This window comes from Perissodus microlepis, chromosome 7 (genome assembly GCF_051167445.1).
Source record: "Perissodus microlepis isolate ML-2025 ecotype Zambia chromosome 7, ASM5116744v1, whole genome shotgun sequence".
In the NCBI taxonomy this organism is placed as follows: Eukaryota; Metazoa; Chordata; class Actinopteri; order Cichliformes; family Cichlidae; genus Perissodus; species Perissodus microlepis.
The window spans coordinates 48,487,992-48,512,427 of record NC_140467.1 but is presented as its reverse complement, the minus strand read 5'-3'; the positions used below and the strand labels follow the sequence as shown (position 1 = coordinate 48,512,427).

The window sequence follows — 24,436 nt, the reverse complement described above, 5'->3', positions numbered from 1 at the left end:
AAAACAGTATTTAAAAAATAAAAACTAGCATATGGTTAGTTGATGACATATACGTCAACAGAGCTGAACCGCGGCTTGAGTTTTGGGCCCGTGTTTGTCCGTTGTCCGTGACGTTTCAAATTGTAATATCTCGCCACGCCCACACAGGAAGTAGATATCAAAACACAAGGAGGCTGAAGGGGAGTTGCTGGGACCTTCGTTATCAACTCGCACTGGTCCCAAACAACAGCAACCCTGGACTTTCAGGTGAACAGAAACGTCTACAGATATTTTTCCTTCTGCAGGGACTCAGTGACAACATTAAATGTGTCGTCTGCTCCTGTGAGGCTGTGATCATTTATTAATGGGAATAATCAGGAACATTGCAGCAAGTTTGGTCCTACTTCGGCAGAGTTCAGTTAGAAACAATCATAAGGTAGGCACAGCTCTGTTAAACTGAAGACAGAGGGCTCCAGCATGACCGCGTATTTTAAAGCTTGTTTTGTTGCTTCAGGTCATAATGTCCAGGCGACTTCACGCACGCAGGACAGACGGGGTGGATAAGAATGTCTGGTGAGTAAATACACTGAAATGTCCGTGTTTTTGGGGGGATGATTACTCAACCAAAGGTAAAGTATTATATGTGTAATATTTTAACTATAACAGCAAAGTAATATTTCACAGCAGAGTGTGCAGTTGCTGAGCACGTTTAAAGTTGCATTCAGGTACCTGCTCATTGGCCGATTTATGGTTAAAAAAAGAAAGAAGAAGAACAGAAAGAGAAAGAGAAATGTTTTTGTCAGCATATTTCACTGAACTGAATTAAGCTGACCTGCTTTCTGCCTTCTCCTAAACAAATTGTTTAACTGAAAAAAGAAGAAAAATAAAAATAAAACTCTACCAGTTTGTTGCTTATAACCTGCCTCCTACCTCCACCAATCGGATGTATCACCTACATCTGATTGGTTGAGAGCAAGGTTGCACAGTTTGGAGCTGAGCCACTTTCTTTCTTTCTTTCTTTTTTTTTTTAAAGTGTCACAAACTAATAAAAATGTGCATCAGAGTGGAATCCATATATGTCATTATAGACAGCAGAAAAAGTCAGGTGTTTTATTTAATTAAGGTTTTGCTTATTTTTAATTATTGAAATATTGCCACATTTAGCCCACCAGAGCTGTTCACCCAGCCCCTAGAATATGACTGAATACAGGAATAGCCTAATAAGTAGTATCTCTCATTTAACATTTCTTGTAGTGTTTCATGTGCATGTTTTATGTCACCAAGCTATAAAACCATTTCTATGACCACCAAACACAGCTAAAACGACAAACAATTAAAGAGCGGGTAAACAAATTCAGTGAAAAGATGCAAACACAAATTGCAGATTCCCAGACTCCACAATGTACAAGTACATTGCATGTGTAAGCGATGATTAGCTTGAAAGCTTCACAAATATGAAACCTAAAATAGTGTATCACAATCGCCCTTTAGTGGCTTGCTCCAGTACAAGTAATGCAAGTATTAACAGTGACAAAGGATAAGGAATAACGTAAATTTAGAAAAAGATAATTAGCATAATTAAATAATATATTACCTATGATACTATTTTAATTTTATTTTATGAGAGCTACTCACAGTGTCTCCTGAGAAAAATTCTGGCCCTTGGATAAATATAGTTGTCCCCAGCCCTAGGCTTAATGGTTGAGCTAGTAAATTACAGTTTGCTCAGATGGGCCCCGAGTGATCAGATGTGTGACTTCATGAAGGACTGCACTGCATTTTTAACCCTTGGACTCCGTCTCAAATACTGAGACACTTCCACATTTTGATTGCGTCTTGTTTACAAAGGTCAGCACTGAACACTTTCATAGTTTAGTGTTTAACTTTTACCCAAGTCTGTCATCATGGGTCAAGTGCAAATGTGTCCGTCACAAGCTAAGCAGATTTCTGCAGAATATAATGGCAACTACCACAAAAAGAATATGCATTAAATACTGAAAAAGCTTATGTATGATACACGTTTTAATAGGACTTATTAAAAAAATGTCAGATCCCTGTCATTTTTAAGGAGTCATTTTTGGATTCATAAGTCTAATAACTAATTAAACTTGGTCCTTCAAATATTTTAGGGTAAATATCTGGTGCTACCACTCTAAAATATAGATTCTCAGGAGTGTAACTCAAGCTAAAATAGAATGATGGATGCTTGAAATCAACAATCTTCTTAACTGAGATGAATTGAAATGGAACAAACCCTCTGATTGTTTCATTCTTACTGACACATCTCGTAACATCATTGCTTTGTCTCACTCACCTCACGCCCACAGGGTTGAGTTCACACAGCTCGCAGCAGATTACAAAGCAGTGAACCTCGGCCAGGGATTTCCCGACTTCTCCCCTCCACAGTTTGTCCAGGAGGCCTTCTGCAAGGCCATCAGCGGAGGACCTCAAATGCACCAGTACACCCGAGCTTTTGTAAGCACAAAGGCATCCCAAAGGGGGACCCCATTTCAGTCATTTTTCTGAGGGATTAAAAGGACAGATGAAATTGAAATAGTTGCAGAGCAAATAATGAATGGCCTTTTTATTATATTCTTTCCTCAGGGTCACCCCCCTCTTGTTAAAAGTTTGGCTAAATTCTTTAGTAGGATTGTGGGACAGGACATCGACCCTCTCGAAGATATCCTGGTGACCGTTGGTGCTTATCAGGCCCTCTTCTGTGCTTTCCAGGGTCTGATTGATGAAGGGGATGAGGTACAGAAATCAATAAAGCGATAAGTAGTGCTGTCAAAAAACAAGAAACTAGTGATCAACGTTCAAGGGAAAGTGAAAATATAAAGAACTGAGAGTTGGTTTTTTTTCTCTCTCTCTTAAAAAAGTAATTTACGTTTCAGGTCATCATTATCGAACCGTTCTTTGACTGCTACCAGCCCATGGTGGTGATGGCTGGAGGAAAGGCAGTTTATGTTCCTCTGAGACCAGTGAGTGGTTCATGTTTCTAAAAAATAGAATAGAAACTGATAATTTCACATTTTCTTTTCAATTTTGGATCCTCAATGTGGCTCCTGTACATATTTCTTCTGTTTTGTGTTTTCTAATTTGCAACAGAGAGAGGGCAGTGCTATCTTATCAAGTGGAGACTGGGTTCTTTCTGCTGACGAGCTGGCCAGTAAAATTACTCCTCGCACTAAAGCCATTGTTATCAACACTCCCAACAACCCATTAGGCAAGGTAAGATTAATTATGCCCTCACGAGGCCGTTACCGTGCACATAAGTTTGATTTGGGTTGTGGAATTTTCAACTAATGGGATTTTATTTTCTTGCCATTTTCTGTGTTTTCATTTACTCTCGGACACAAACATGCATCCGTGTGTGTTACAGGTTTACAAGACAGAAGAGCTCCAAATGATTGCCGATCTGTGTATTAAGCACAATCTGCTGTGCTTCAGTGACGAGGTGTATGAATGGCTCACGTATGATGGAGCCAAGCACATAAAGATAGGTGGGATAACAGATTACACACAAACTAGCTAGCGACAGTGCCGACGTGTCATCTAATGTTTGTTTTTCCTATTCTTTGGCAGCCAGCCTTCCTGGCATGTGGGAAAGAACTGTAACTGTCGGCAGTGCCGGAAAGACATTTAGTGCTACTGGCTGGAAGGTAACACACAGTCTGTAGGGTCATTGTCTTTGCAGCACGTTGTTAGTGTGATCTGATTTGTTTTTTTACTCATACTTTTCAGGTTGGCTGGGCCATCGGCTCTGGAAATATCATCAAATACATGAAAACCATCCATCAGAACTCTGTTTATCACTGCGCAACAGCCGCTCAAGTAAATGCATACTTTCTAAACTAATATTAGTACTACTTTAGTAGGGCTGTGAAATTATAGCTATTTGAGCAGATCAATTTTGTTTTGTTTCTTTCCCCTTGTGCTTTATCTAATCAGAATTGCTTGATCAGGTTAAATTTTAAAACTCTCTCCATCCTTCTTCCTTACCACCAGGAGGCAGTCGCTCATGGATTTGAACGGGAATATGAGCTGTTTGGGACTCCTGAGAGCTACTTCCAGCAGCTTCCCACGATGCTGCACCACAAAAGAAAGAAGCTGGCCTCGTGTCTGGAGAGCGTGGGGCTGCAGCCTATCATGCCAGAGGGAGGCTACTTCATGGTCACAGACATCTCCTCAGTCAGTGAGTGATGAACAGTCATCTTTGTTTTATACATCTTTCATCATCTGAAATCAGTATTTACCTTTTTGTCTTTTTTCCTCAAACAGAGGTGGACCTGAATGACCCGAGCACAAAGGATGAATTGTATGACTTCAGATTTGTTAAATGGCTCATTAAAGAAAAGGTAAAAATGTAAGGTTTTATTAAGTTTGTTGACGTTTGTTTGGAGTAAATGTGGGGATATAAAATGATTGATCTGGGCACATGTTGTAAGGTCATCCTTAAGATGATCAAGGGTGGAGGGTGGATAGAGAAGATAGAGCGAAGATCGAGGTAAAAAAAAAAAAAATCCTGAAAGGTGAAAAACAGTACTGAAGATTCAAACTCTCAAATGTAAACCCACACCACATTAATGAGACATAACCAATCAAGTCCTTCTGCTTAGACCAGCGATTAAAGTGCGTGGTACATATCTGAAGGGTGGGTAACAGAGACATAAAGAGTTGCATACTTTTTGATGGATGCTCCCTGAGCTTGGCGAATTCTAGAAAACTGTTGGGGATAGATGCCCCCATGTAAGGAAACTGATGATGAACAGGACAAACTTTCAGCATCGATTGGAGACAATTGATGCTAAGAGGTCAAAATCTGATCCATTGCCACAGATTTTGAGTTTTCTTTGTTGTTTTTTCCTGCCTTTTCTATCTGCAGGGTTTAGCAACAATCCCCGTCTCTGCGTTCTACAGTCCAGAGCACAGCAAGGAGTTTGACAAGTACATCCGATTCTGTTTTGTTAAGGTAAACCTGACCTTTCTTACTAAAGTGGTACATCTCAAGAAACAACTTCCTGTTTGTCAGTCTTTCTGTCTCTGCTTTCTCCTCACAGGAGGACTCCACGCTGGATGCTGCAGAGGCCATCTTGAGAAAGTGGAGTCAGAAAGAGTAAACTTACCACTGATGTGAGGCTTTATCCGTCCACCCAGATTCTTCCAGTCTGCTTAAACTCAGGTGTTGACCTGATCCAGTTAAAGGTGCACGGACAGAGCATCCACTTGCACTTGAGCAATCACTGAGGAAATATTTTTCAGTAAATATTTTTAAGTTAACAATGTACCTCTGCATCACAGTTTACCTCCAGGGATATTTGCCCTTTTTCAAAGTAAGGAAATCACTGAATAAAAGCATCCGTTAAACTGGTAAAATAAGTGCTCTGTGCTCAGTAACCTCATCAACACTTATGTTGCGCTCCTGCCAGATAAAGGAATTTGTTTAGAGAGAATTTTTATTTTGTAGTCATTTCTAGATGGATGTGAGTATCGCTGAACCAGGCTTAATGTATTAGTCACAAATAATCAGTCTAATTTAATCATCAGTGATGAGAAGAGTCAATATATTCCTGATCACTTTTTGATTGCTAATATTAATTGTTCTCACATGAGCCATTGGCTGAGGAAGACTGGGAACATGAGCCACCCATTCACTCTGTAACAGCCACTCTCCCACCACAAGTGGGCACCAAAGCTGGTACTTCCACTTGCTTCATTTGGCAGTGCTTTATACTGGATGAATAAAACCATCCATTTTCTGTCTCTGGCTGGAATTAAACCAACAACTGTTGGTAAGGATTTATACAATGAAATAAATTCACTAATAGAAGGTCTCATTTTTTGCATTAAGAATTGAGGCGTATGAGTGTTGCACTAAAAATGGGAATTCTGTTTTCTGTGAGTAGATTTTTCTATTGATTGGATGTAACTGCCATCATTTTAAAGGCTGTTATTCATTTTAAATCAAAGGACTTTGGTGTGAAAATCTGACATTAGCACAAGAAACAAGAAGTGCTAGATAAGGGTAGAAAGAGTTGTGTGTGCTTTCATATGATGATGATGATAATACCACTACTATTACTACTACTACTAATAATGATGTCAGGAGGGGTAGCACATAGAGCAGTATTAATTCAAAATAATAATGGAGGCATACTGTGACACGGCTATTAATTTGTCAGTTCATTAAAAATGTATTTCAAAGATATCAGTGTCTCACTTCTTGTTTTGTGGTTAAGGGTGCCTCCTGAATGTAAAGCCATAAAACCAGTTATCTACCCATTTTTGAACTTTATATTAATATCAGCATAAAGCACTTACAATTTTATAATACACATGTTTTTGCACTGTAAAGTGTTTGTCATCTTCAATAAGGTTTGTATGTACTGTGTTACCTTTGGTATTTATGCTAATTTTGTGCCTAAAGACACATTCTTAAATTGTTTCTTCAAAAGCACGGCATCATGCAGGACTTAGCACATGCCACAGTAATTTGGGCTGAACCTTGCCGTTACAGAAATAAGTGTTTTTAATACCGTGGCTTCTATTTATTACAAGCAAGTTTACACACATGTATAAATGAAGAAAATAGCATCTGAGCTATGGTTGTTTCCAACAAACAGTGACAAACCAGATGACTTGGCATCAAAATCAATACGGATCTCCTCTGGGATTATCGGTATGTTGTATCTGGTTCGGAACGCTCTGTACCTGCAAAATTAACTAACATTGTTGAACAGCTGACTTATAAAGGGGGAAAAGTACTTGTTTATGGAAAGTGGAGAGGTTAATTGGGAATTTCTGAATAATGTAGCTCCAAATGAAGATATGAGATTTCTGAGATGCTTTTTGATCCAGTTTATATTTAATAGCAGTTTTAATAACAGCTTATTTAAATAGCTAGAATCAGTCAAATTTAAGACACCATTAGTTGCTAAGAACTACAAATTTATGGATGTAAATTTTTCCTTTTTTACCCCACAGGAAATGATCTAATATTTTATCATTTTAAATGTTTTATATATTTTTTAAATATATATTATTTGTACAGAGAGTGGTGTTTTATAATAATTTATATAAGGTCAAAATTAAGGCGGTTGTAGGCAGTGACTGTAGCATGAGAAGAGCAACTGGATCGTCACGTGGTTGACTTCCCGGAAGTGCTTTGCGGGCAACGCAGAACACGACCTGGAAGTAAAGACTGTTCACGTGTTGGTACATCGACGCTTGAATATGTCTTCTAGCGTTGCAGTGAAGCGACCCAATCTTGGGTCTTCTCAGGTATTGTTACTGTTTGACACTTAAAACAAACAAAAAACACTGATGCGTGTCTTTATTTACACCCCGTTTCTGTCCTTTGTTCGTGTTTGCAGCCAGTCGAGAAGGTGGACTGGAAGAAAAGGAAAGCGGAAAGTGAGTAAACAGCTAACTAGCTGCATGTAGCTAACAGGTTTTTAGCTGCATGCCTGCCAATACTATACGGCTGTTTTGGACATTAAAACAGAAAAAGAAAGAAAGAAAAAACTTTATTTTTGTGAGAATTAATGTGCATATCCATTTTAAGGTTTGTCATGTATTGACAACATGCTTAATGCAGAATTTTTTATTGATAAAAAAAAGCACATAACAATGTAGTAAGTCTGCTCAGCAGTCGAAAACCGGAAGAGGGAGTTTACTAAAACACAAGATAAAATGTAGCATGTTCGTCTTAACTATTAATCAAAATACTTTGTTTTACAATATACAATTATAGTGGAAACATATATTCTGTATTTATATATACATTATGGACAAAACTGTTGGGCCATTTATTCAGCACCATTGCCAAAAGTGTAAATAACCAACCTGTTTTTGCAAACATTTGTGAAAGAACAGGATGTTTTAAAGACTTCCTAGATATCTTCCCTCCTAGAGGGTCAGCTGTGAGTGGTGTTATTGCAAAGTGGGAGCATCTAGGAACCACAGCAACTCACTTTTAAAGCTACAGAGTGGGGTCACCAGGTGCTGAGGTGCATACTGTGTAAAACAACACCACTGACCAAGTAACTGTAAAGTTTCAAACTATTAACATCAGCGTAAGCACTGTGCTGGGAGCTTCCATGACCAAGTAGGTCATGTAAATGTAACCTATAGGTGGCCCAGTACTTCTGTCCAGATAATTAAGATTTAGGTATTCACAGTGATTATTTAGAAATGAACTCTTTTTTGTAAATGTCAATGATTCTTCCTGAATACCAGTAAAGGAGGCTAAGAAGCAAAGGAAAGAGGCCAAGCTGATCAATCGACTAGAAAAACAGAAACAGCAAGAGGCTGCTGAGAAAGCAGAAACTGAACTGAGCCAGAGCAAAAAAGGTAACAACATTATACTGTTGATTTTTCCTATGTAATAGGTGATGAGTGCTATAATTACTAATCTGTTTTTCTCCCAGGTCGGGCTTACTCGGTGAGTCTGGCTCTGCCGGGGTCTATCCTGGATAATGCTCAGTCTCCTGAACTTCGCACGTACCTGGCCGGACAGATCGCCCGCGCCTGCGTTGTCTTCTCTGTTGATGAGATCGTAGTGTTTGATGAACGAGGGGAAGATGTCAAGTACGTTTTCATAGAGTGCCCACTTGCAGATTAAATATGCCTTGACCCACATGACAGCTAATGGAAAGGAGTTTGCTTTTTGTTTGTGTTTCACAGGAGTGTGGAGGGCGAGTTTAGCGGTGTTGGGAAGAGGGGACACGGTTGCATTCAACTTGCCAGAATACTTCAGTATCTGGAATGTCCACAGTAAGTTTGGAGAAAATCAGATCACCATTATTGATTTGATCAGTACATTTTATCTCTTTTGATAGTCCAGCTTTTCTTCTCCATCAGATATCTGCGCAAGGCCTTCTTCCCAAAGCATCAAGATTTACAGTACGCAGGTAACTTAGTAACAAATGGAAGAAAAACAACAACCTGATAAACAGCTGTTCTTGTGATGAGTCTGAAATTAAATACGGTGTGAAATATTTCATGATTTTCATGATCATCAATCAGGAATCTTTTTCTCCCTCTCTCTCTCTCTGGTAGGTTTGCTTAACCCTCTAGACAGTCCTCACCACATGAGGATAGACGAGGAATCTGACTACAGGGAAGGCGTCGTGGTCGACAGGCCTACCAAACACAATAAAGGGTCGTTTGTCGACTGTGGAATGAGAAAGGTGAGCTATTCTGCACTGGGAGCACAGCTGTTGTTAGTGTACTCTTTATTTATTGGTAATTATCTAAGAATATAAACTGAACGATGTTCACTTTCCTGGTCCCACAGGAAGTTCAGATTGATAAGCAGCTGCAGCCTGGACTACGAGTCACAGTACGGCTCAGCAAGACACAAAATCCAGGTACTTTTCTTCACCAGACTCTCAAAGGTTTTTTTTATTTTTTTTTAGCACATCAGTTAAGTTTGGGTCCATCTATCTGTGAAACTGTCTGCAGAAGGCAAAGCATATAAAGGTGTTGTCGTGGCTCCTCACGTGCCCAGGACTGAAGGTGGTTATTATTGGGGCTATAGTGTTCGTCTGGCATCTTGTCTCAGTAGGTTTCCCATTTAACTCTCAACATTGTGCTTTGCATTCATTTGCAGTCTGTGTCAACGACTACTGCCAACCACTGCTTTATCCACACTCTTGTCTATTTCCCATTCCTGCAGGTGCAGTTTTTACTGAAAGCCCCTTTAAAGGAGGATATGATTTGACTATTGGTACATCAGAAAGAGGCAGCAATGCGGACCAGGCATCACTGACGCCATTCAAGTAAGTTGCTTGAAACGGCCTTTAACCGTTAGCGTGCAAACTTAACATTCAGAATATGTTAAATTTGGTAAGCATTAGGGCGGTAGAACGAGTGTCTCTGAATACATCCTCTCGGAGGTTGTTTTATTTATTTATTTTTTAACTGTGCAGACATCTCTTGGTCGTTTTTGGAGGTCTTCAGGGATTGGAGGCCAGTTTAGATGCCGACCAAAAGCTGGATGTAACTGACCCCAGTGTTTTATTTGACCTTTACCTCAACACTTGCCCCGGTCAGGGCAGCAGGACCATTCGTACCGAGGTGAGACCAGTTATTCAAAATTTGTTTGAAAAGCATTTTTCAAACCATAAACCATAATAAACACTTTTGCAGCTTGACTGTGTTTTTATTTGTTTCCTTCTTCCTGTCACCAGGAGGCCATCTTAATTTCCATGGCGGCCCTGCGGCCGAAGATCACAGCTGCCGTTTCCAGCAGTAGTGCTTCATTAGAGAGTTGAGGATACAATAACACAAAAATGTTTTAATGTCCAGATCTGGAGCATTTAGCATTGCCTTCTGTAAGAATATTTCACCCAATTTTTGCATTGAATGCAGTCAGCAATAGATCTGCTAATGTTGTCTGATGTTTATTATCCCCGTTGCTTCAAGAAATTGCACATATTGAACCATAAATACTATTCAGATGCATGAACTGGTGTGTTTTGTGTCAGCAGTACAAATCTATTTCACGAAAAACAGTGCAGAGACCATCATGGACAAACAAATGGGAACAAACTGTTTATTAACAGATTTTGAACTTGCAACTGTATTTTCATAGGTTTTAAAGGGTTTCCTAATGATATAGACCTCCACCATTGCAATTCACACTACTCCTAAATAGTAATAGTAACAGATAAGTAACAGACAACCAATAGCCATTTACAGTGGGTCCACTGGGGGAGATTTTTTAGGCAGTGAACTAGCAGGCCCATTTCTGTAATTTACCACATTTATGTGCTGTCAGATTTGTGGTTTTTACTACAGAAAAATTAGTTTTTATTGTGTAGTAAAGAAAATGACATTTTCTTTTTAAACTTGCACAAATTTCAATATTAAATGGGATTAAATGTGTCCTTAAAACATGTTGTTTAAACATCTTTCGCTGGTTCGACATACTTGATATCAAAGCAGGCTATATACACCCAACAATGTAAATTGAGCGTGATGTTCCTGTAGTAAAATATTTGTACTTACAAGTTTATTATAACAGTTTTAAAAATGGGACCTGAATGAAACTGAAAGTTGACTTTATCTGGTCCAGGCCAAAGATCGAAAAACTTATCCATACCACGACTGCGATGCATACTGTGGATGAATTGAACTAAAGCTGCATGTAGCGTGACATTGAGTTAAAAAGGTTTAAATGCCACACAATTAGTGGGTCCACTGGGGGTGGACACAATTCTGGGGGCAGGGATAGCTCAGTAGGTAGAGTGGTCGCCCCATGATTGGAAAGTCGGGAGTTTGAATCCACTGAACGGCTATCCTGAGGTACCCCTGAGCAAGGTACAAATGGTAGTACAAATGACCATAACGGACCTCCATTGCCTCCAAAAGAACAGTGGCGCTGTATAAGAAAGTGTATATATCCGAATAAGAATGTGAGGTACAAGTTTTACTTTGTACATTTCATTTTTGTGCAACACTACATTTATTTAACAGCTACCATTGTGAACCAGCCTGTACTCAGCCACGAGTGAGATTGGTCTCTGAGCAGGAGAAAAATGATATATGAATGTGATATAATTCAACAAGAAGAATAAGAAAAGACATTTTGTCAGCACACTTGATACTCACCGGTCACATCCTGTCTCTCTTAGGAAAAGATCATCAAATGTGAGCATCTTGCTCGGGGTGACAGTAAATTAGGAGATGTCTCTGTAGGTCATGTTGACTCTCTGGAGCGATCCATAAAAGGCTGCTTTGGGATCTTTTCTTATCTTGTACGGAGGTCCCCAGAAGATGATCACAGAGTGGCTGTCTGTACGCCGTAGGAACTCATTGGGGTTTCAGAACACAGGACACACTGGAGTGGCTCCCGACATCAGATTCAGTTCAACTTTTATTAACCTGAGAAATGGCAAAAGAAAATTTAGAGTCAGAAAACATCTGAATGAATATTAAAAGTTCATATTCTTTTAATCACCAAATCACTGAAATGTGTGAGAATCCACTACAGAAAGATCAATGCTGTAGGTAGTGATGGCCCGCTTGAAGCTGATGCTCCGGTGCGTGTGTCAAAAAAATCAACACACTGCTAGAAGCACTGTGTCGAAGCTTGATTCGTTTGGCCAGAGTCACGTGATAAGTGATGTCCGAAGCTTCATTTAGAACCTAAGTGCTTCGGTTTATAAGGAAGTGAATCATTCGCGGGATTTGTGGAGTGTTTTGATGGTGGCAGATAGCAAACCACTGATATTTCTACTGAGAGATTTGGAGCCAGCGAGGACTAGAGGAGTTTCTGTCGTGTGGGAGTATATTGAGTTGATTTTGGTCAATCGGGTGGGTTTTCCAGCTTTGTGTTCTTGTTGTTTGCCTTTGTTTTGTGAGTGTTTATTTTATCTGGAAACGGGGAAAACTTAAAATGACTCTTTACATTTAATGTTATAAAAAGATATATTTTATTTTTTAAATAATCTTAAACTGTTAGTCTGCAAAATGTGTAGCAATTTAATTGATTTATTCTCTAGCTGATAGTTTGTGGGGCCCAGGTAGACTATATAACTACCAGTTTTTATGCGCTCCAGGCTCTTCTGTTCCATGTGAAGGGATTTTCCTTAAGGCAGGAGAAATTATCTCCACGAAAAGGAACAGGTTTGGCCATCGCAGAGTGGAACAAAATGTCTTGGTGGGCAATCATAATGAAGCAGTTGGTTGTATTTTGTGGATTCAAGCTGCTCTTCATATTTTTGGCCACCAGATGCCACCAGAGAGGACTGTGTTGAAAAGCTTTGAGTAATGAACCGTTTTTCAATACAAGCTTCAGTGCTTCAGAAAACTTCATTTGGCCATCACTAGCTGTAGGTTTTAATGATCCAGTCAGAAAAGATGATTCTAAAAGTCATCAACTGACTCCAAATGCCCAGATCTGAACCACCTGTTTGCTGAAAACAAATCCACCAATCAAACGAGTCTAAATTTTATGGGCCAATCAGAATGCTTGATCCAGTTGTCCAGGTCTAACTACTGACTTACTATTACTCTGTGGCAAAGCCCTGTCAAATCTGCTTCGGTGCACCTGTTGAACAACTGCTTCTAAATCCAAGACCCTAACTCCCATCACTATCATTTTCAAATGGTGTCCTGAGGATTTGTTCCATACAACAGTGTGTTCTTCATGTTCCTGCTGTCAAACATTTGGCTACAGGAGCAATTAAAAAAGTGGGGTCTTTCCTGCTGTTGAAACAAGCTCCTGACTGAAAATACAATGTATGTCTATGGGTCGGTTAGAGGGTTATCTCTCCACTTGTTCCACACAGTTCAAAAAGTTTACATCTCTGAGCTTTGAAATACACACTGTTGGAAAGACAACAACGATGGCTACGTTTTGAGGGTAAAATGGTGGCTGTAGAGCAAACTCTGTGCACACAGCAGCAGTTGAAACATAAGATTTTAAGATTAATCTTGGCAGTGACAGACAGAGCTCATTAAGCAGGCAGGTGTGAGCCTGGTTGTTATAGCAACTCCAGCCTGTGGCACCACACATGCACACACACAGACAGCAGCCCCTCTCTTCTGCTGCTTTAAATAAACAGAAAAGTAATAGTGAAATAAATGCTTCCCAAGAAAAAACTACAAGTCGTATTGACAAAAATATTTCACCATGACTGCAAAGTCTAGTCTACCGAATTCTGAATTTTCATGCCTTTGGAGTTTATTATATGGATGTGGTGACAGTGTAAAGACAGCCTGTACTTCTGATTTTCAGACAAATTTTGGGATCTATTTTAACATTGGACTCTATGGAAGAGTTGGAGGGAGGTGGCTGTGCATTGGTGACATTTATGAAAGAACCATAATATATACTACAATAACAACAACTTTGGATGAAAGAGGACAGCAGTGGCTACGTTTTGAGGGCACACTCATACATGTAGAGCCAACAATGTGGACACAGCAGCAGTTTAAAGAGAAGATTTCAAGATAAAAATTTCCCCTGCTCCCACTCTAGCAGTTGAGCTGTCTCACTCTAACCTCCAACATTCCGTCCCATACACACCCATTATAAACTCTGAAACGGGTGAAAAAAAGCATGAAACTTAAACTGGGGCTGAAGAAAAAGTATAATAGATATTGAAAAGATAAATACAAGTTGAATGTCTTGGCTTCGTTTTAAAGTTTAAATGGTGGCTCTAGGTCAACGTACAGTGGGGCAAAAAAGTATTTAGTCAGTCAATTGGGAGAATGTCATGTGGTCAGATGAAACCAAAGTAGAACTTTTTGGTATAAACTCAACTCGTCGTGTTTGGAGGAAGAAGAATACTGAGTTGCATCCCAAGAACACCATACCTACTGTGAAGCATGGGGGTGGAAACATCATGCTATGGGGCTGTTTTTCTGCCAAGGGGACAGGACGACTGATCCGTGTTAAGGACAGAATGAATGGGGCCATGTATCGTGAGATTTTGAGCCAAAACCTCCTTCCATCAGTGAGAACTTTGAAGATGAAACGAGGCTGGGTCTTCCAACATGACAATGATCCAAAACACACCGCCCGGGCAACAAAGGAGTGGCTCCGTAAGAAGCATTTGAAAGTCCTGGAGTGGCCTAGCCAGTCTCCAGACCTCAACCCCATAGAAAATCTGTGGCGGGAGTTGAAAGTCCGTGTTGCTCGGCGACAGCCCCAAAACATCACTGCTCTCGAGAAGATCTGCATGGAGGAATGGGCCAAAATACCAGCTACTGTGTGTGCAAACCTGGTAAAGACCTATAGTAAACGTTTGACCTCTGTTATTGCCAACAAAGGTTATGTTACAAAGTATTGAGTTGTATTTTTGTTATTGACCAAATACTTATTTTCCACCCTGATTTACGAATAAATTCTTTACAAATCCTACCATGTGGATTCATGGATTTTTATTTTTTATTTTTTTTAATTTATTTTTTAATTTTTTTTTTTTTCACATTCTGTCTCTCACAGTTGGAGTGTACCTCTGGTGCAAATTACTGACCTCTGTCATCATTTTAAGTGGGGGAACTTGCACAATCGGTGGCTGACTAAATACTTTTTTGCCCCACTGTATGTGGAAGTAGATGCAGTTGAAATAAGAGTAAGTTGAATGAGATTTTGAAGGGTCTCCCCATTGAAATACGTTATAAATTTTTGTTGAATAAAGTTGAATAATTTAAAAAATATAAAAGTTAAAAATGACAAAAATAGAAGCAGTAATGTCCAAAAGAAGAGGAATCTAACGGTTGCTGAATGGTTTTTCTAAGTTGAGTGGTGTTGAAGGAGATAGACGGACAGAATATATAAAATATAATAATAACTAGAAAGTGCATTTTCTGAAGAAACTGCAGTGTGAATGCTTGAATCTGAATGTATGCACTGAAATGAATTAATTGATGAAATTAAGTTAAAAATGTTGAATGAGATAAAAAAAAAAAAACCCTGAATTTTTAACCTGAAAACAAAAGTGCTGAACTGCTAAAAGCTGACGTTTACACAAAGGAAGAATTTGGAAAATAGCTGAACATGTTTAAAATGTAAATTAGAAAAAGATGAGTATTGACAAAAGAAAATTTAGAGTCAGAAAACCTCTGAATTAATATTAAAAGTTTATATTCTTCTAATCACTTAAAGAGTGGAATTATGTATTATAAATCTCCAGTTCATAAAAAAATAACTTATTAAAAATAAATGTAAAAACAAATTTGTTGAAATGAACTTAAAAGATGAACAAACATTCTGGAGAAAATACAAACTTTAATATACAGCATAATGTTTTTCAGACATATTGTGTATATTATGTTTAATAGTATTATATACATCAATTTGTTTTGTATGTCATAAAAAATAACATAAAAATCTTAAGTCATATTTTACAGCTCCTTTCTGAAAAGGACTAGTAGAATAAATAAAAATAACTAAATTAAATAACTAAATAAAAATGTTAAGCAACATATGAAATACATGAAAATTCAACTTTTAAAACCACAATCCTGAACCTTTAAATTGTGTTGGTTTCTTAGAACATGGCTGAACAGCTGTTTCTATCGGTCTACTAAACCTACTGATCTGTCTACACATCTTTTTATTACTCATTCTTTTTTGTGTTTTAATGTAAACAGAGTCCACACAGTGGTAAAAGAGAACTGTATAGAGATTTTTGAGTAAATTCAAATGAAAGCCTAAGGTGGTGACACAGTTTAACACATACAAATAATCAAATAAACACATTAGTCCTTTTTGTGAACATGGATAAATAAGTATCATTAGTTTACAGCATTGTTCAGCCATGCCACTAAATGCTTTTTTACACATTGTTTTAACCTGGGCTCAGACACAAAGTCCCAAATTTAGTTAGTCCCTGACTTTGAGTTGTGTTTATGACTAGTTATTATACACAAGGCTTTATCTGAACTCTAAGGACACAAATATGAAAAAACTATACTTACCAGCTGATACCCCACACTACACACTAGGTGTGCCATGTGACCTGAAACTTTGGTACAAACTCATCATAATCATTCTGTTTACACTGTTTTTTAACACTGTTTGTGTTGCTGTTCAGCAGTTTAAAATGTTTTAGATTGGATTACATGGAATGAATTTGAGTTCTCTCGGGGGGTTTTGTGTGTGTTTTGTTCTTAGCAGATTTTTTTCCATACTGTTGAATTCCAGTTATCACATTTCTGGTCATATGACATCCCGAGTGTCCACTTAAAAAAATCCCCACAGTTAATTCAACATTAAAACAAAATAAAAATATGTTAAATAAATAAATAAAGGTTTGCTCTGTGATGAAATATTAAATAAGCATACATTGTACAGAGCTCTAACAATGAAAACAATCCTTTAGCCTGTTGATCAGAGAGAGGCAGTCATTATGTCCATTTAAAACCTGTAATCAAAGAGTACAACGTTTCTGTGAAACTATAAAGTCCCATATGATCCTCATCATGTCCAGTGACTTCAGAGTGGATCCTCCCTGTCATCCGGCCAGTGTTTGATGTGTTGCAAGCAGCACAGAAGCAGGATAGCTGAGGGCTTTAAAAGAAGAGCAGAAAACAGGAACATATGTAGTTGTAAATGTAAATATCAGTGATACTTGTCTTGTCAAAGGGAATAAAATAATGAAAATGTTAACTTACACACTCATTTAGGGAGAATCTTGACACTGCACAGTCAGTCTGACAATGATGGTGATCTCCAGGGATGTTTTCCTGCAGCAACATTCCTGCCAACTGGCCATATGATCCAGAGTAGTTGGTTTGTAATGAACAGAAAGGTGTATATGTTAGGTAGTGTGCACTTAGAGCTGGTCCTAAGAAACAAACACATCCTGTAATAAACTGAATACCTGTAGTAGTGCTGCTGCAAATATAAAGCCCTTCTATCATGTGTGGTTTCAAAGAAGGTGTTTTGGAGGCTCAGTCACAGAAACTGTGCAGTCTGTTCAGTCCTGAGTGTCTCAGCTCTGAAGGGGATGGATCACAGAGGGAAACACCTGAGTACAGACATTACAATACACTCTAACACTCCTAAGGTCAAGTGAAAACACAATTTAAACACTTTACAAAGAATGAATACATGTTTTCATGGAAATTATGTCATTAACCCTTTTTGTTGTGAGTAAATCTCACCGACTGCTTGTGGGACAAGCTAGAAGGAAGACTTATCACAGAATCTCTCCTGTGCTCCAGATGTGAAGTCTCACACTCTGATCGTACGGCGATGAAGATGGTGATGATGAAGCTTCTCTGATCTGTGGCATTACAGTTTCTGGCTGCTATGTGCTTCACAATGTTGGATTTTATGCTTTTAAGCTTGAAGAAGACACAGGGGGACTGTCTCTCTTTAAAAAAAAAAAAACTAAAAAAAAAAAAAACTAAAAACCTCCCCCCACTCACACACACACACACACACACACACACACACACTCAACTCCCACCTACCCACTCCACTCAACTCCCCAGCCTCACAAGATCCAATGTCTATACAAATGTAGGGTATCAGCTGGTAACAGAAAGCAAGTGTCACATATGTAGTACATATGTGACACTGCTGAAACACTTCTGGCCAGAAGTGTGCAGTTATCAACCCAGACCCACCCTGATAAATGCACTGGCTGAAACATGATAAAAGCTCATAAAAATGTATGTTTCATTGTAAGATTTGTCCAAAAATATAATCATATACTTTTGAAAAAGTTTAAAGATTATAACAAACCAAAATCAATAACATTTTTGTAAATAGTATTTTAAAATAAAGGCACACATAAAGCGGCTTAACTGTCATTATTGCTGTAATTAGGTATTTTAAACCTTTAGTCTGTGTTGTTCTCCCAGAAACAACGAAGAAGCTGTTGAACATTTATTTGTTGTGTGGGCAATCCTCTGGTCCTCCCTCCCTCCCTCCCAGCCACAGTGAGACTGGGGCAGCCTGGCAGGATTTTGAAGCCTGGCTGCAGAGAGGATATGCCTACACTGTTCGTTTTAAACTGCTATATTTGATTTTTTCTGACATTCATAGATTACTGTAGGTGATTTTTAGATTTTCTGTAATAAATAAAATTGTCATCTTTTACTGATATCATTACTTAATTCATTTAATTGTATTTTATGTAAAGAATTCAAACATTATCCTGCAATGCAGGGTGTTTTTTCTTAAGCCTACTTTTAAATATCGCTCTACTTTCTTATGTCATTCAAAAATATAGAAATTACTTACTGTATTCAAAGATCTAGATCAGGAATCATCACAGGACAATACACAGTATACAGGGTCATGGTAACTATGGTAGGTCTTCATGACTCCAGAATGGAGACATCGCTCTGGCTGAGAAATGAAAATTAGGTCAAGCAGTGTGTTCTTCTCTGTGGTAGGGGCAGTGATGACCTGTGCATATCCCCTAGACTCAAACAGCTCCAGGATTGGTTTGTTTGCACTGGATAAAACATTCTCATTAAAATCACCACAAACTATGATGGGATGACAGTCCATGATCTCTAATGAGTCTAATAGGCTTACCAGGTTTTTCAGGAATGGCCTCAGAGTGTAGTCTGGAGGTCTGTACACAACTGCAATCAGAGCACTGACTGGTGCTTCAACCTTTAAAGCCAGAAATTCAAGGTCAGTTACATTATGGATGTACTGTTTTTCATGCACTTGAATGTCACTTTTCACATAAACAGCAACTCCACCACCACTTCTGTTTGCCATTTGGAGAAAGTTTGTGTAGGACAGGTGTCTGTTGCGTTTGAACAAATTGTAATTTTCCAAGTGGAGACTCTCTGCGACAAAAGAGCCCCGCAGGTGTGTTTCTGTTAGGCACAAAACATCTGCTAGACACAATTCATGGTGACTCTTGATGTCATTAATGTGAGCTGGCAGTCCCTCTGTATTATGATGAACAATGGTGAAAACCTCTGACCTGCTGAGTGTTTGTCTCACGTGTAGAAGAGGCATCATGTCATCAAGGTTGGCTTGTCTCATGTTCTCAAGCGCTGCAGTGATTTCTGGGTTGGTGAATATTTTTTTCTCCTCCATATCAAGAAGATACAGTCCACTGAGAGACGTCACTCTACTGACAGAGTAGAGAAGAGAATGCAGTGTTGTTCCAGAAATGTTAAATGCTGCAGTCCCAGTGAAAGCAGTTAACAGGACAGTGGGTTTTGATATGTCAACGTCATCTGCATATCTGGGCACTTTGCTCAGTATCTTAGATGCTTCTGAGTAAATGCATTTGATGAGATGTGATTTTCCTGTTCCAGCACCACCATTAATATAAAAGAAAAACTGCTCTGGATTTAGAGCACAGACTCTTTTAGTGCACCAGTCTCTAACTGCATAAAATATGCAGGCTTGCTTCTTATTCAGATTCTGAAACATCTGATGTAACAATGTGGGATCAATAGCAGGGGGTTCCCTGATGGCTCTGACTTCTGTTGAAGCATCAGCCTGACGACTGTAGTCGGGCACATCTTACTGTTCATTTTCATTGTCTCGCTCTCTTTCTTGTTCAACAAGTGGCAACCTTACGAGATCTGATTCAGGTGCCAGATTACACCATTCGTCTGTCACACCTCTGTTCTGCTCATATTCCTCAACAGCGCTCTCGATCTCCTCACTGTTTTTCTCATATTTTTCTCTGTTTCTTTTGACAATGTGTTGCACGTACTCAAGACGGTCAGTACCTGGTAGCTGTACACAGCCAGCACCATAGAAAGCCTGATAGGTTGGCAAAGATGGCGTTTTCAGTTCGTGGTCTGAACGATGAGGAAGGTACAGTTTAAGCAGTCTTCCGTAATATTGCTCTGGATGTTTTTCTTGTGAGCAGCGGTGAAATCTGATGATAGCATCGTTTTTGCGCCTTTGCACAAATCCCATCTCATTGAGAAGGGGCAAAACATCTTTACCTTTTGTCTGTTGGCCATAGACAATCCTGCAAGTAGCAGCAAAGTCTGCCATGCACATCTCCTCATACTCTGGTGTTTCAGGTCTGGCTTTGTATTTGTCATTCAAAGATGTCATCCAAACATTGGAAGACTCAGGTGTTGTGTTGTCCAGAACTGACAGGGGACGACTCATTTTCACAGGATTATCATCAGTTGGTATGAAGATCCTCAGTCAGACCAGTGGTTGTGTTTCTCCTTAAAGTAGAGGAGTTTTCTTCATCAACAGTTGTATCAGAGTGAGTAGGTGCCACAGCAGTGGCAGCTGTTGGTCTGCAGACTGTGTCTGGTTGACTGTGCTCATACTGTAAAACTGCACAGGCTTCAGCTCATAGTTACAAGAAGGTGATATCTCCATCATTTCATAAGAATCTTGTAGCCTCTTAATCATGTCACTGAGGAGTGTAAATTTTAGCATCATAGCTTTACCACGTTTACGTGACCATAGTGGTAGAGGAAGACCACTGGGTGTTCTGGAGTGTGGATCAAAGAAACCATATTTGCCTGATGTGGATCTGAACACTGCAATACACAACCCACTCATAATCAGTAAGGCATACTGCACATCTGACAACAGGCAGCTCAGTCCTGCTTCTAAGCTGAGAAAGGTATCTACTGCTTCCTCTGGAGGTTCTTCAAATGTCCCATACCGGGAAGGCTGTGTCATGTTGACATGATACATAGACCTGCGAGCGTCAACTTTGTCTGGCAGCTCATCGGTTGCCAAATGAATATTTTTAGGAAATCTTTTCTTGGCCTCTTTGTACATCACATCACCTTTATCCAAGACCAGATTAAGGTCAACTGTAGTCATGTTTTTATTCTCATGAAGGAATGCAAGAAATGTGAGTGAGTTACATGTGCACTGCTTGTTTCTGGAGTCTCCATATTTAGGATGAGCCTGGCTGTGAGATGCACAGACATGTGTAACAGAGGGCTGGTTTTCAAGGTTCACTCTTTCTGCATGAGATGGTCCTGCCACATCACTGTGACAGCCTCTTTTCAAAAAAATCAGCATAACCCACCTGTGGGTCACTTGACACCTCATGTTGTTCATTAAATTCATGCTGCAGTCCACTCGTTTACAGCATCAGCATAAGATATCTGTTGTACATGTGCAGGAACATGTTGACCTGCTTGTTTAACACTGTCAGCTTTGGTCTTTGCAGACACACTGTCTTCTGCAGAGCTCTGAGGAAAATCAAACTCAGCCTGTTCACATATTGGTACACTGTGAAACTCATGGAACTTCTTCCAGCGTTGTTTTGCAGCTTGTGACTTTTTCTGCTTCCTTGGCATTTTCACACACCTGCAAGTGTTTCTTAGTCTTTAGAAAATATGTTCACAAGATAAGAGTGGCACACACCAGGAGATGTTGTCTTTGTTTTTATATTTCAGTTTTTATTTGTCTGGAACAGTTGTCTTTCGTTTGACAGTTTGTTCTTCAGTTGAGAGAATATTATGCACCCTCTTTATTGGCTTGGCACAACTTAGCAGCAAGCCCAGAATGAAAAACAGGTAAGAGAGAAAATTTAGAAGAGAGAACAGACAGAGCAGGAGAGACACGGCTTTGAAATCAAACCGCAATAAGATTCTTGGTTTGGCACAATTTCGCACAAACCACAGGGTGAAATACAGATGGAAAGAAGTCAGAGACAACAGGTGGAGTAGGACAGAGGATAGAGGGGTTGGGGGGTTGGGATGTGAGAGAGAAGACTGGAAATCTGGTCCTTGTTCTTCTTCTGCACACTGTGAACAAAAAAGAAGAAAAAATAATAATTTTATTAAAATGAAATCACATGGTAATTGTTTGAACTAATTGTGACTACTAAATAAAGGACAAAACAAATATTCAAGCTAAACTGTTGTTGGCTGCCATGTGCAAAAAGTTGCATAATTGGGCACTTTTTAAAAGAATAAATATTTAATTAAATTCAGCAATAATATTTTTAAATACAAATATGATTAACTAATCACATGTACTGTGACTACAAAAATGTACAAAAAAAAATATTTTAGCCCAATTATTAAGCTGCACTTATGTGTATTTATTATAAAATTGTGTTTGAAAGGTCTAGCACAAAGTTTGAACCCATCAAAGCTTATATTAGTCAGATTATTTTTTTTATTTTGGTCTACTTCTCTTACAGTATGTGCACACCTACCAGGCAAAGCACAGGTGTCAGTCAAGTTCCTGAAAGTGTAAGACGAGAAATAATATGTTAGTTGTCTGTACAGTGTTATCAGACTAACAGAAATACAAAGCCCACACGACATGATACACTGAACTTATCGTCAGCAGGTTATAGAATAATACAGCACACCAACAGACACAGCAGCCATTTTATAATTCAAACTAATTACCTGAAGTATTTCCACTTATGTAAGGCTACTGTTAGACTGTTACTAGCCTTAGCATTCCGGCTAGCATTAGCACTTCAGCTAGTGTTAGCACTGCAGCTAGCGTTAGCATTGCAGCTAGCGTTAGCAATGCTGCTAGCATGGTTGACGTGTACAGGACTTGCATGCACTTAATAAACTCCTCTGCCTTGATTAAATCAGTGTGCGTGAACCTTTCTAGCCTGTTGAAAAATATTCACAATGTTAAAGGTAACTGACGTAATTTAGCTCTTGCAAGTGATGCTCATGTCATTCACTTACTTGTCCTTCTCCATAGGCTTCCTCAGCTGTTGATCCAGAGCAGCTGCCTGGATTGCATCAAACTGCTCCATAAATCTCTCCACCATTAGGAAGAGAGAATTCCAGCGCGTCTTAACGTCAGGAATTACATTATGCTCTGGCAAATCTAAAGCACAGATAGACACAAACATATTTTAAGTCACTGTAAAAAAGGTAATATGAATAACAATACTTCTTGATATGTAACTGCATGCGCTACTTACTCAGGATTCGCTGCTTTTCTCTGAGCACAGTTTTGCTCAAGAATGAACGTTTGAGCCACACCACAACTGAACGGATTTTGGCACACCAGCTGGAAACTGCAGGAATGTCATACACCTTTTGTGCGGCCAGGTTGAGGGTATGAGCAAAGCATCCCACTTTTAAAAAGTCCAATTTTTTCAAAGCAACATCCATGTTGCAGGCATTGTCTACAGTGGCAGCAATTATTTTCCCTCCCAAGTGAAATTGCTCCACAACACTTGATATTTCTTTAGCGACAACTGGACCTGTTTGTGACTCAAACTGCTTCAGTGCTAAGCACATTCTGCTTCATTTTGCCTTTGTAGATGTAGTGAACAGTCACTGTGAGGAAATGGTCCTGAGCAATACTGGTCCATCCATCACAGGTGATAGCGACCTTGTTAACCTGTGCCAAATTCTGGATGAGGTTGCTTTTCTCCACGCAATACCAAGCAGGTATAAGTGTGTTGGATTGATCATTCCTGGATGGGGGCTGATACCTCGGATTAAGGGGAGAGGACATCTCCCTGAATTAAAAAAACAAAAACAAATTTATAAAAAGAAAGTGTTTTTGACTTGAAATTTAATTCCTTTTTTCAGATAAAATAAATGAAACATATAAACCAGCTCCCAGAATAAACAGAAAATGCATTTGAATTTTCATTAATTTTTTTCTTCCAGATAAAAAATAAAAACATATAGCTCACCTTTTATTCAAATATAGTTTACTTATAATATTTAGAGAAGACTTACAAAGCTAAGCAGCTATGAACATATTAACCTTTACAGTATTATACAGTCTATTTTTTTATGTCAGAGTAATACACCATTTTTCCCCTGAATGATGGTGACTCCACCGTTGAAAATGGATGGAGATCTTTGACTATAAATTTTGTCACTGCCCTATGAATTTCGTCCACTTTTTCTTTCGTCATTTTAGCCTTTTTGGCCAGGGTGAAGGGAGTATCTGCCATCAAACAAGAAGACAGCCACATGTAACTATGACGGTGTTTGTTAGTTCACCTTACATGCATTAATTTAATAACGTGGTTAGCTTACTCAACTTAAATTACACACGAACACCATTAAGATACTCACC

General features: G+C 39.0%; 2 protein-coding genes and 1 pseudogene across 4 annotated transcripts; 2 read left to right on the top strand and 1 right to left on the bottom strand.

Annotated features, from left to right (window-relative positions):
- The first annotated feature begins 126 nt into the window (after positions 1–126).
- On the top strand, positions 127–6,187 carry kyat1 (kynurenine aminotransferase 1). 2 transcript variants are annotated; one of them, XM_084935609.1, is made up of 13 exons: positions 127–246; positions 494–552; positions 2,307–2,454; positions 2,584–2,733; positions 2,874–2,960; positions 3,088–3,210; positions 3,362–3,482; positions 3,565–3,641; positions 3,724–3,813; positions 3,988–4,174; positions 4,261–4,337; positions 4,865–4,951; positions 5,040–6,187. In XM_084935609.1, the coding sequence occupies exons 2-13, from the start codon at positions 500–502 to the stop codon at positions 5,097–5,099; spliced, it is 1,260 nt and encodes a 419-aa protein (XP_084791735.1). In that variant the 5' UTR covers positions 127–246; positions 494–499; the 3' UTR covers positions 5,100–6,187. The 2 variants fall into 2 exon arrangements, with proteins under 2 accessions (XP_084791735.1, XP_084791733.1); XM_084935607.1 differs by having other exon boundaries at positions 127–415.
- A 952-nt stretch (positions 6,188–7,139) lies between these two features.
- Positions 7,140–10,450, top strand: spout1 (SPOUT domain containing methyltransferase 1). The gene is made up of 12 exons (XM_084935606.1): positions 7,140–7,260; positions 7,353–7,392; positions 8,218–8,331; positions 8,409–8,568; positions 8,665–8,754; positions 8,842–8,891; positions 9,040–9,170; positions 9,278–9,350; positions 9,445–9,543; positions 9,659–9,761; positions 9,912–10,059; positions 10,173–10,450. The coding sequence occupies exons 1-12, from the start codon at positions 7,213–7,215 to the stop codon at positions 10,254–10,256; spliced, it is 1,140 nt and encodes a 379-aa protein (XP_084791732.1). The 5' UTR covers positions 7,140–7,212; the 3' UTR covers positions 10,257–10,450.
- Positions 10,451–21,214: 10,764 nt separating this feature from the next.
- LOC146383976 (uncharacterized) lies at positions 21,215–23,874 on the bottom strand (annotated as a pseudogene). The gene is made up of 4 exons (XR_014800619.1): positions 23,319–23,874; positions 23,077–23,221; positions 22,581–22,609; positions 21,215–22,164 (listed from the first exon to the last, which is right to left on the bottom strand). The product of XR_014800619.1 is annotated as an uncharacterized LOC146383976 (transcript).
- Between the last annotated feature and the right edge of the window lie 562 nt (positions 23,875–24,436).

What these genes read in the sequence shown, in the direction of transcription:
- kyat1 (XM_084935607.1), top strand. Translation starts at nt 344, where the DNA reads ATGGGAATAATCAGGAACATTGCAGCAAGTTTGGTCCTACTTCGGCAG. An exon ending in ACCAGTACACCCGAGCTTTT is followed by an intron (nt 2,455 to 2,583) that starts GTAAGCACAAAG and finishes TTCTTTCCTCAG; the next exon opens with GGTCACCCCCCTCTTGTTAA. An exon ending in TCCGATTCTGTTTTGTTAAG is followed by an intron (nt 4,952 to 5,039) that starts GTAAACCTGACC and finishes TTCTCCTCACAG; the next exon opens with GAGGACTCCACGCTGGATGC.
- spout1 (XM_084935606.1), top strand. Translation starts at nt 7,213, where the DNA reads ATGTCTTCTAGCGTTGCAGTGAAGCGACCCAATCTTGGGTCTTCTCAG. An exon ending in GAACGAGGGGAAGATGTCAA is followed by an intron (nt 8,569 to 8,664) that starts GTACGTTTTCAT and finishes TGTGTTTCACAG; the next exon opens with GAGTGTGGAGGGCGAGTTTA. An exon ending in CAGCAAGACACAAAATCCAG is followed by an intron (nt 9,351 to 9,444) that starts GTACTTTTCTTC and finishes AACTGTCTGCAG; the next exon opens with AAGGCAAAGCATATAAAGGT.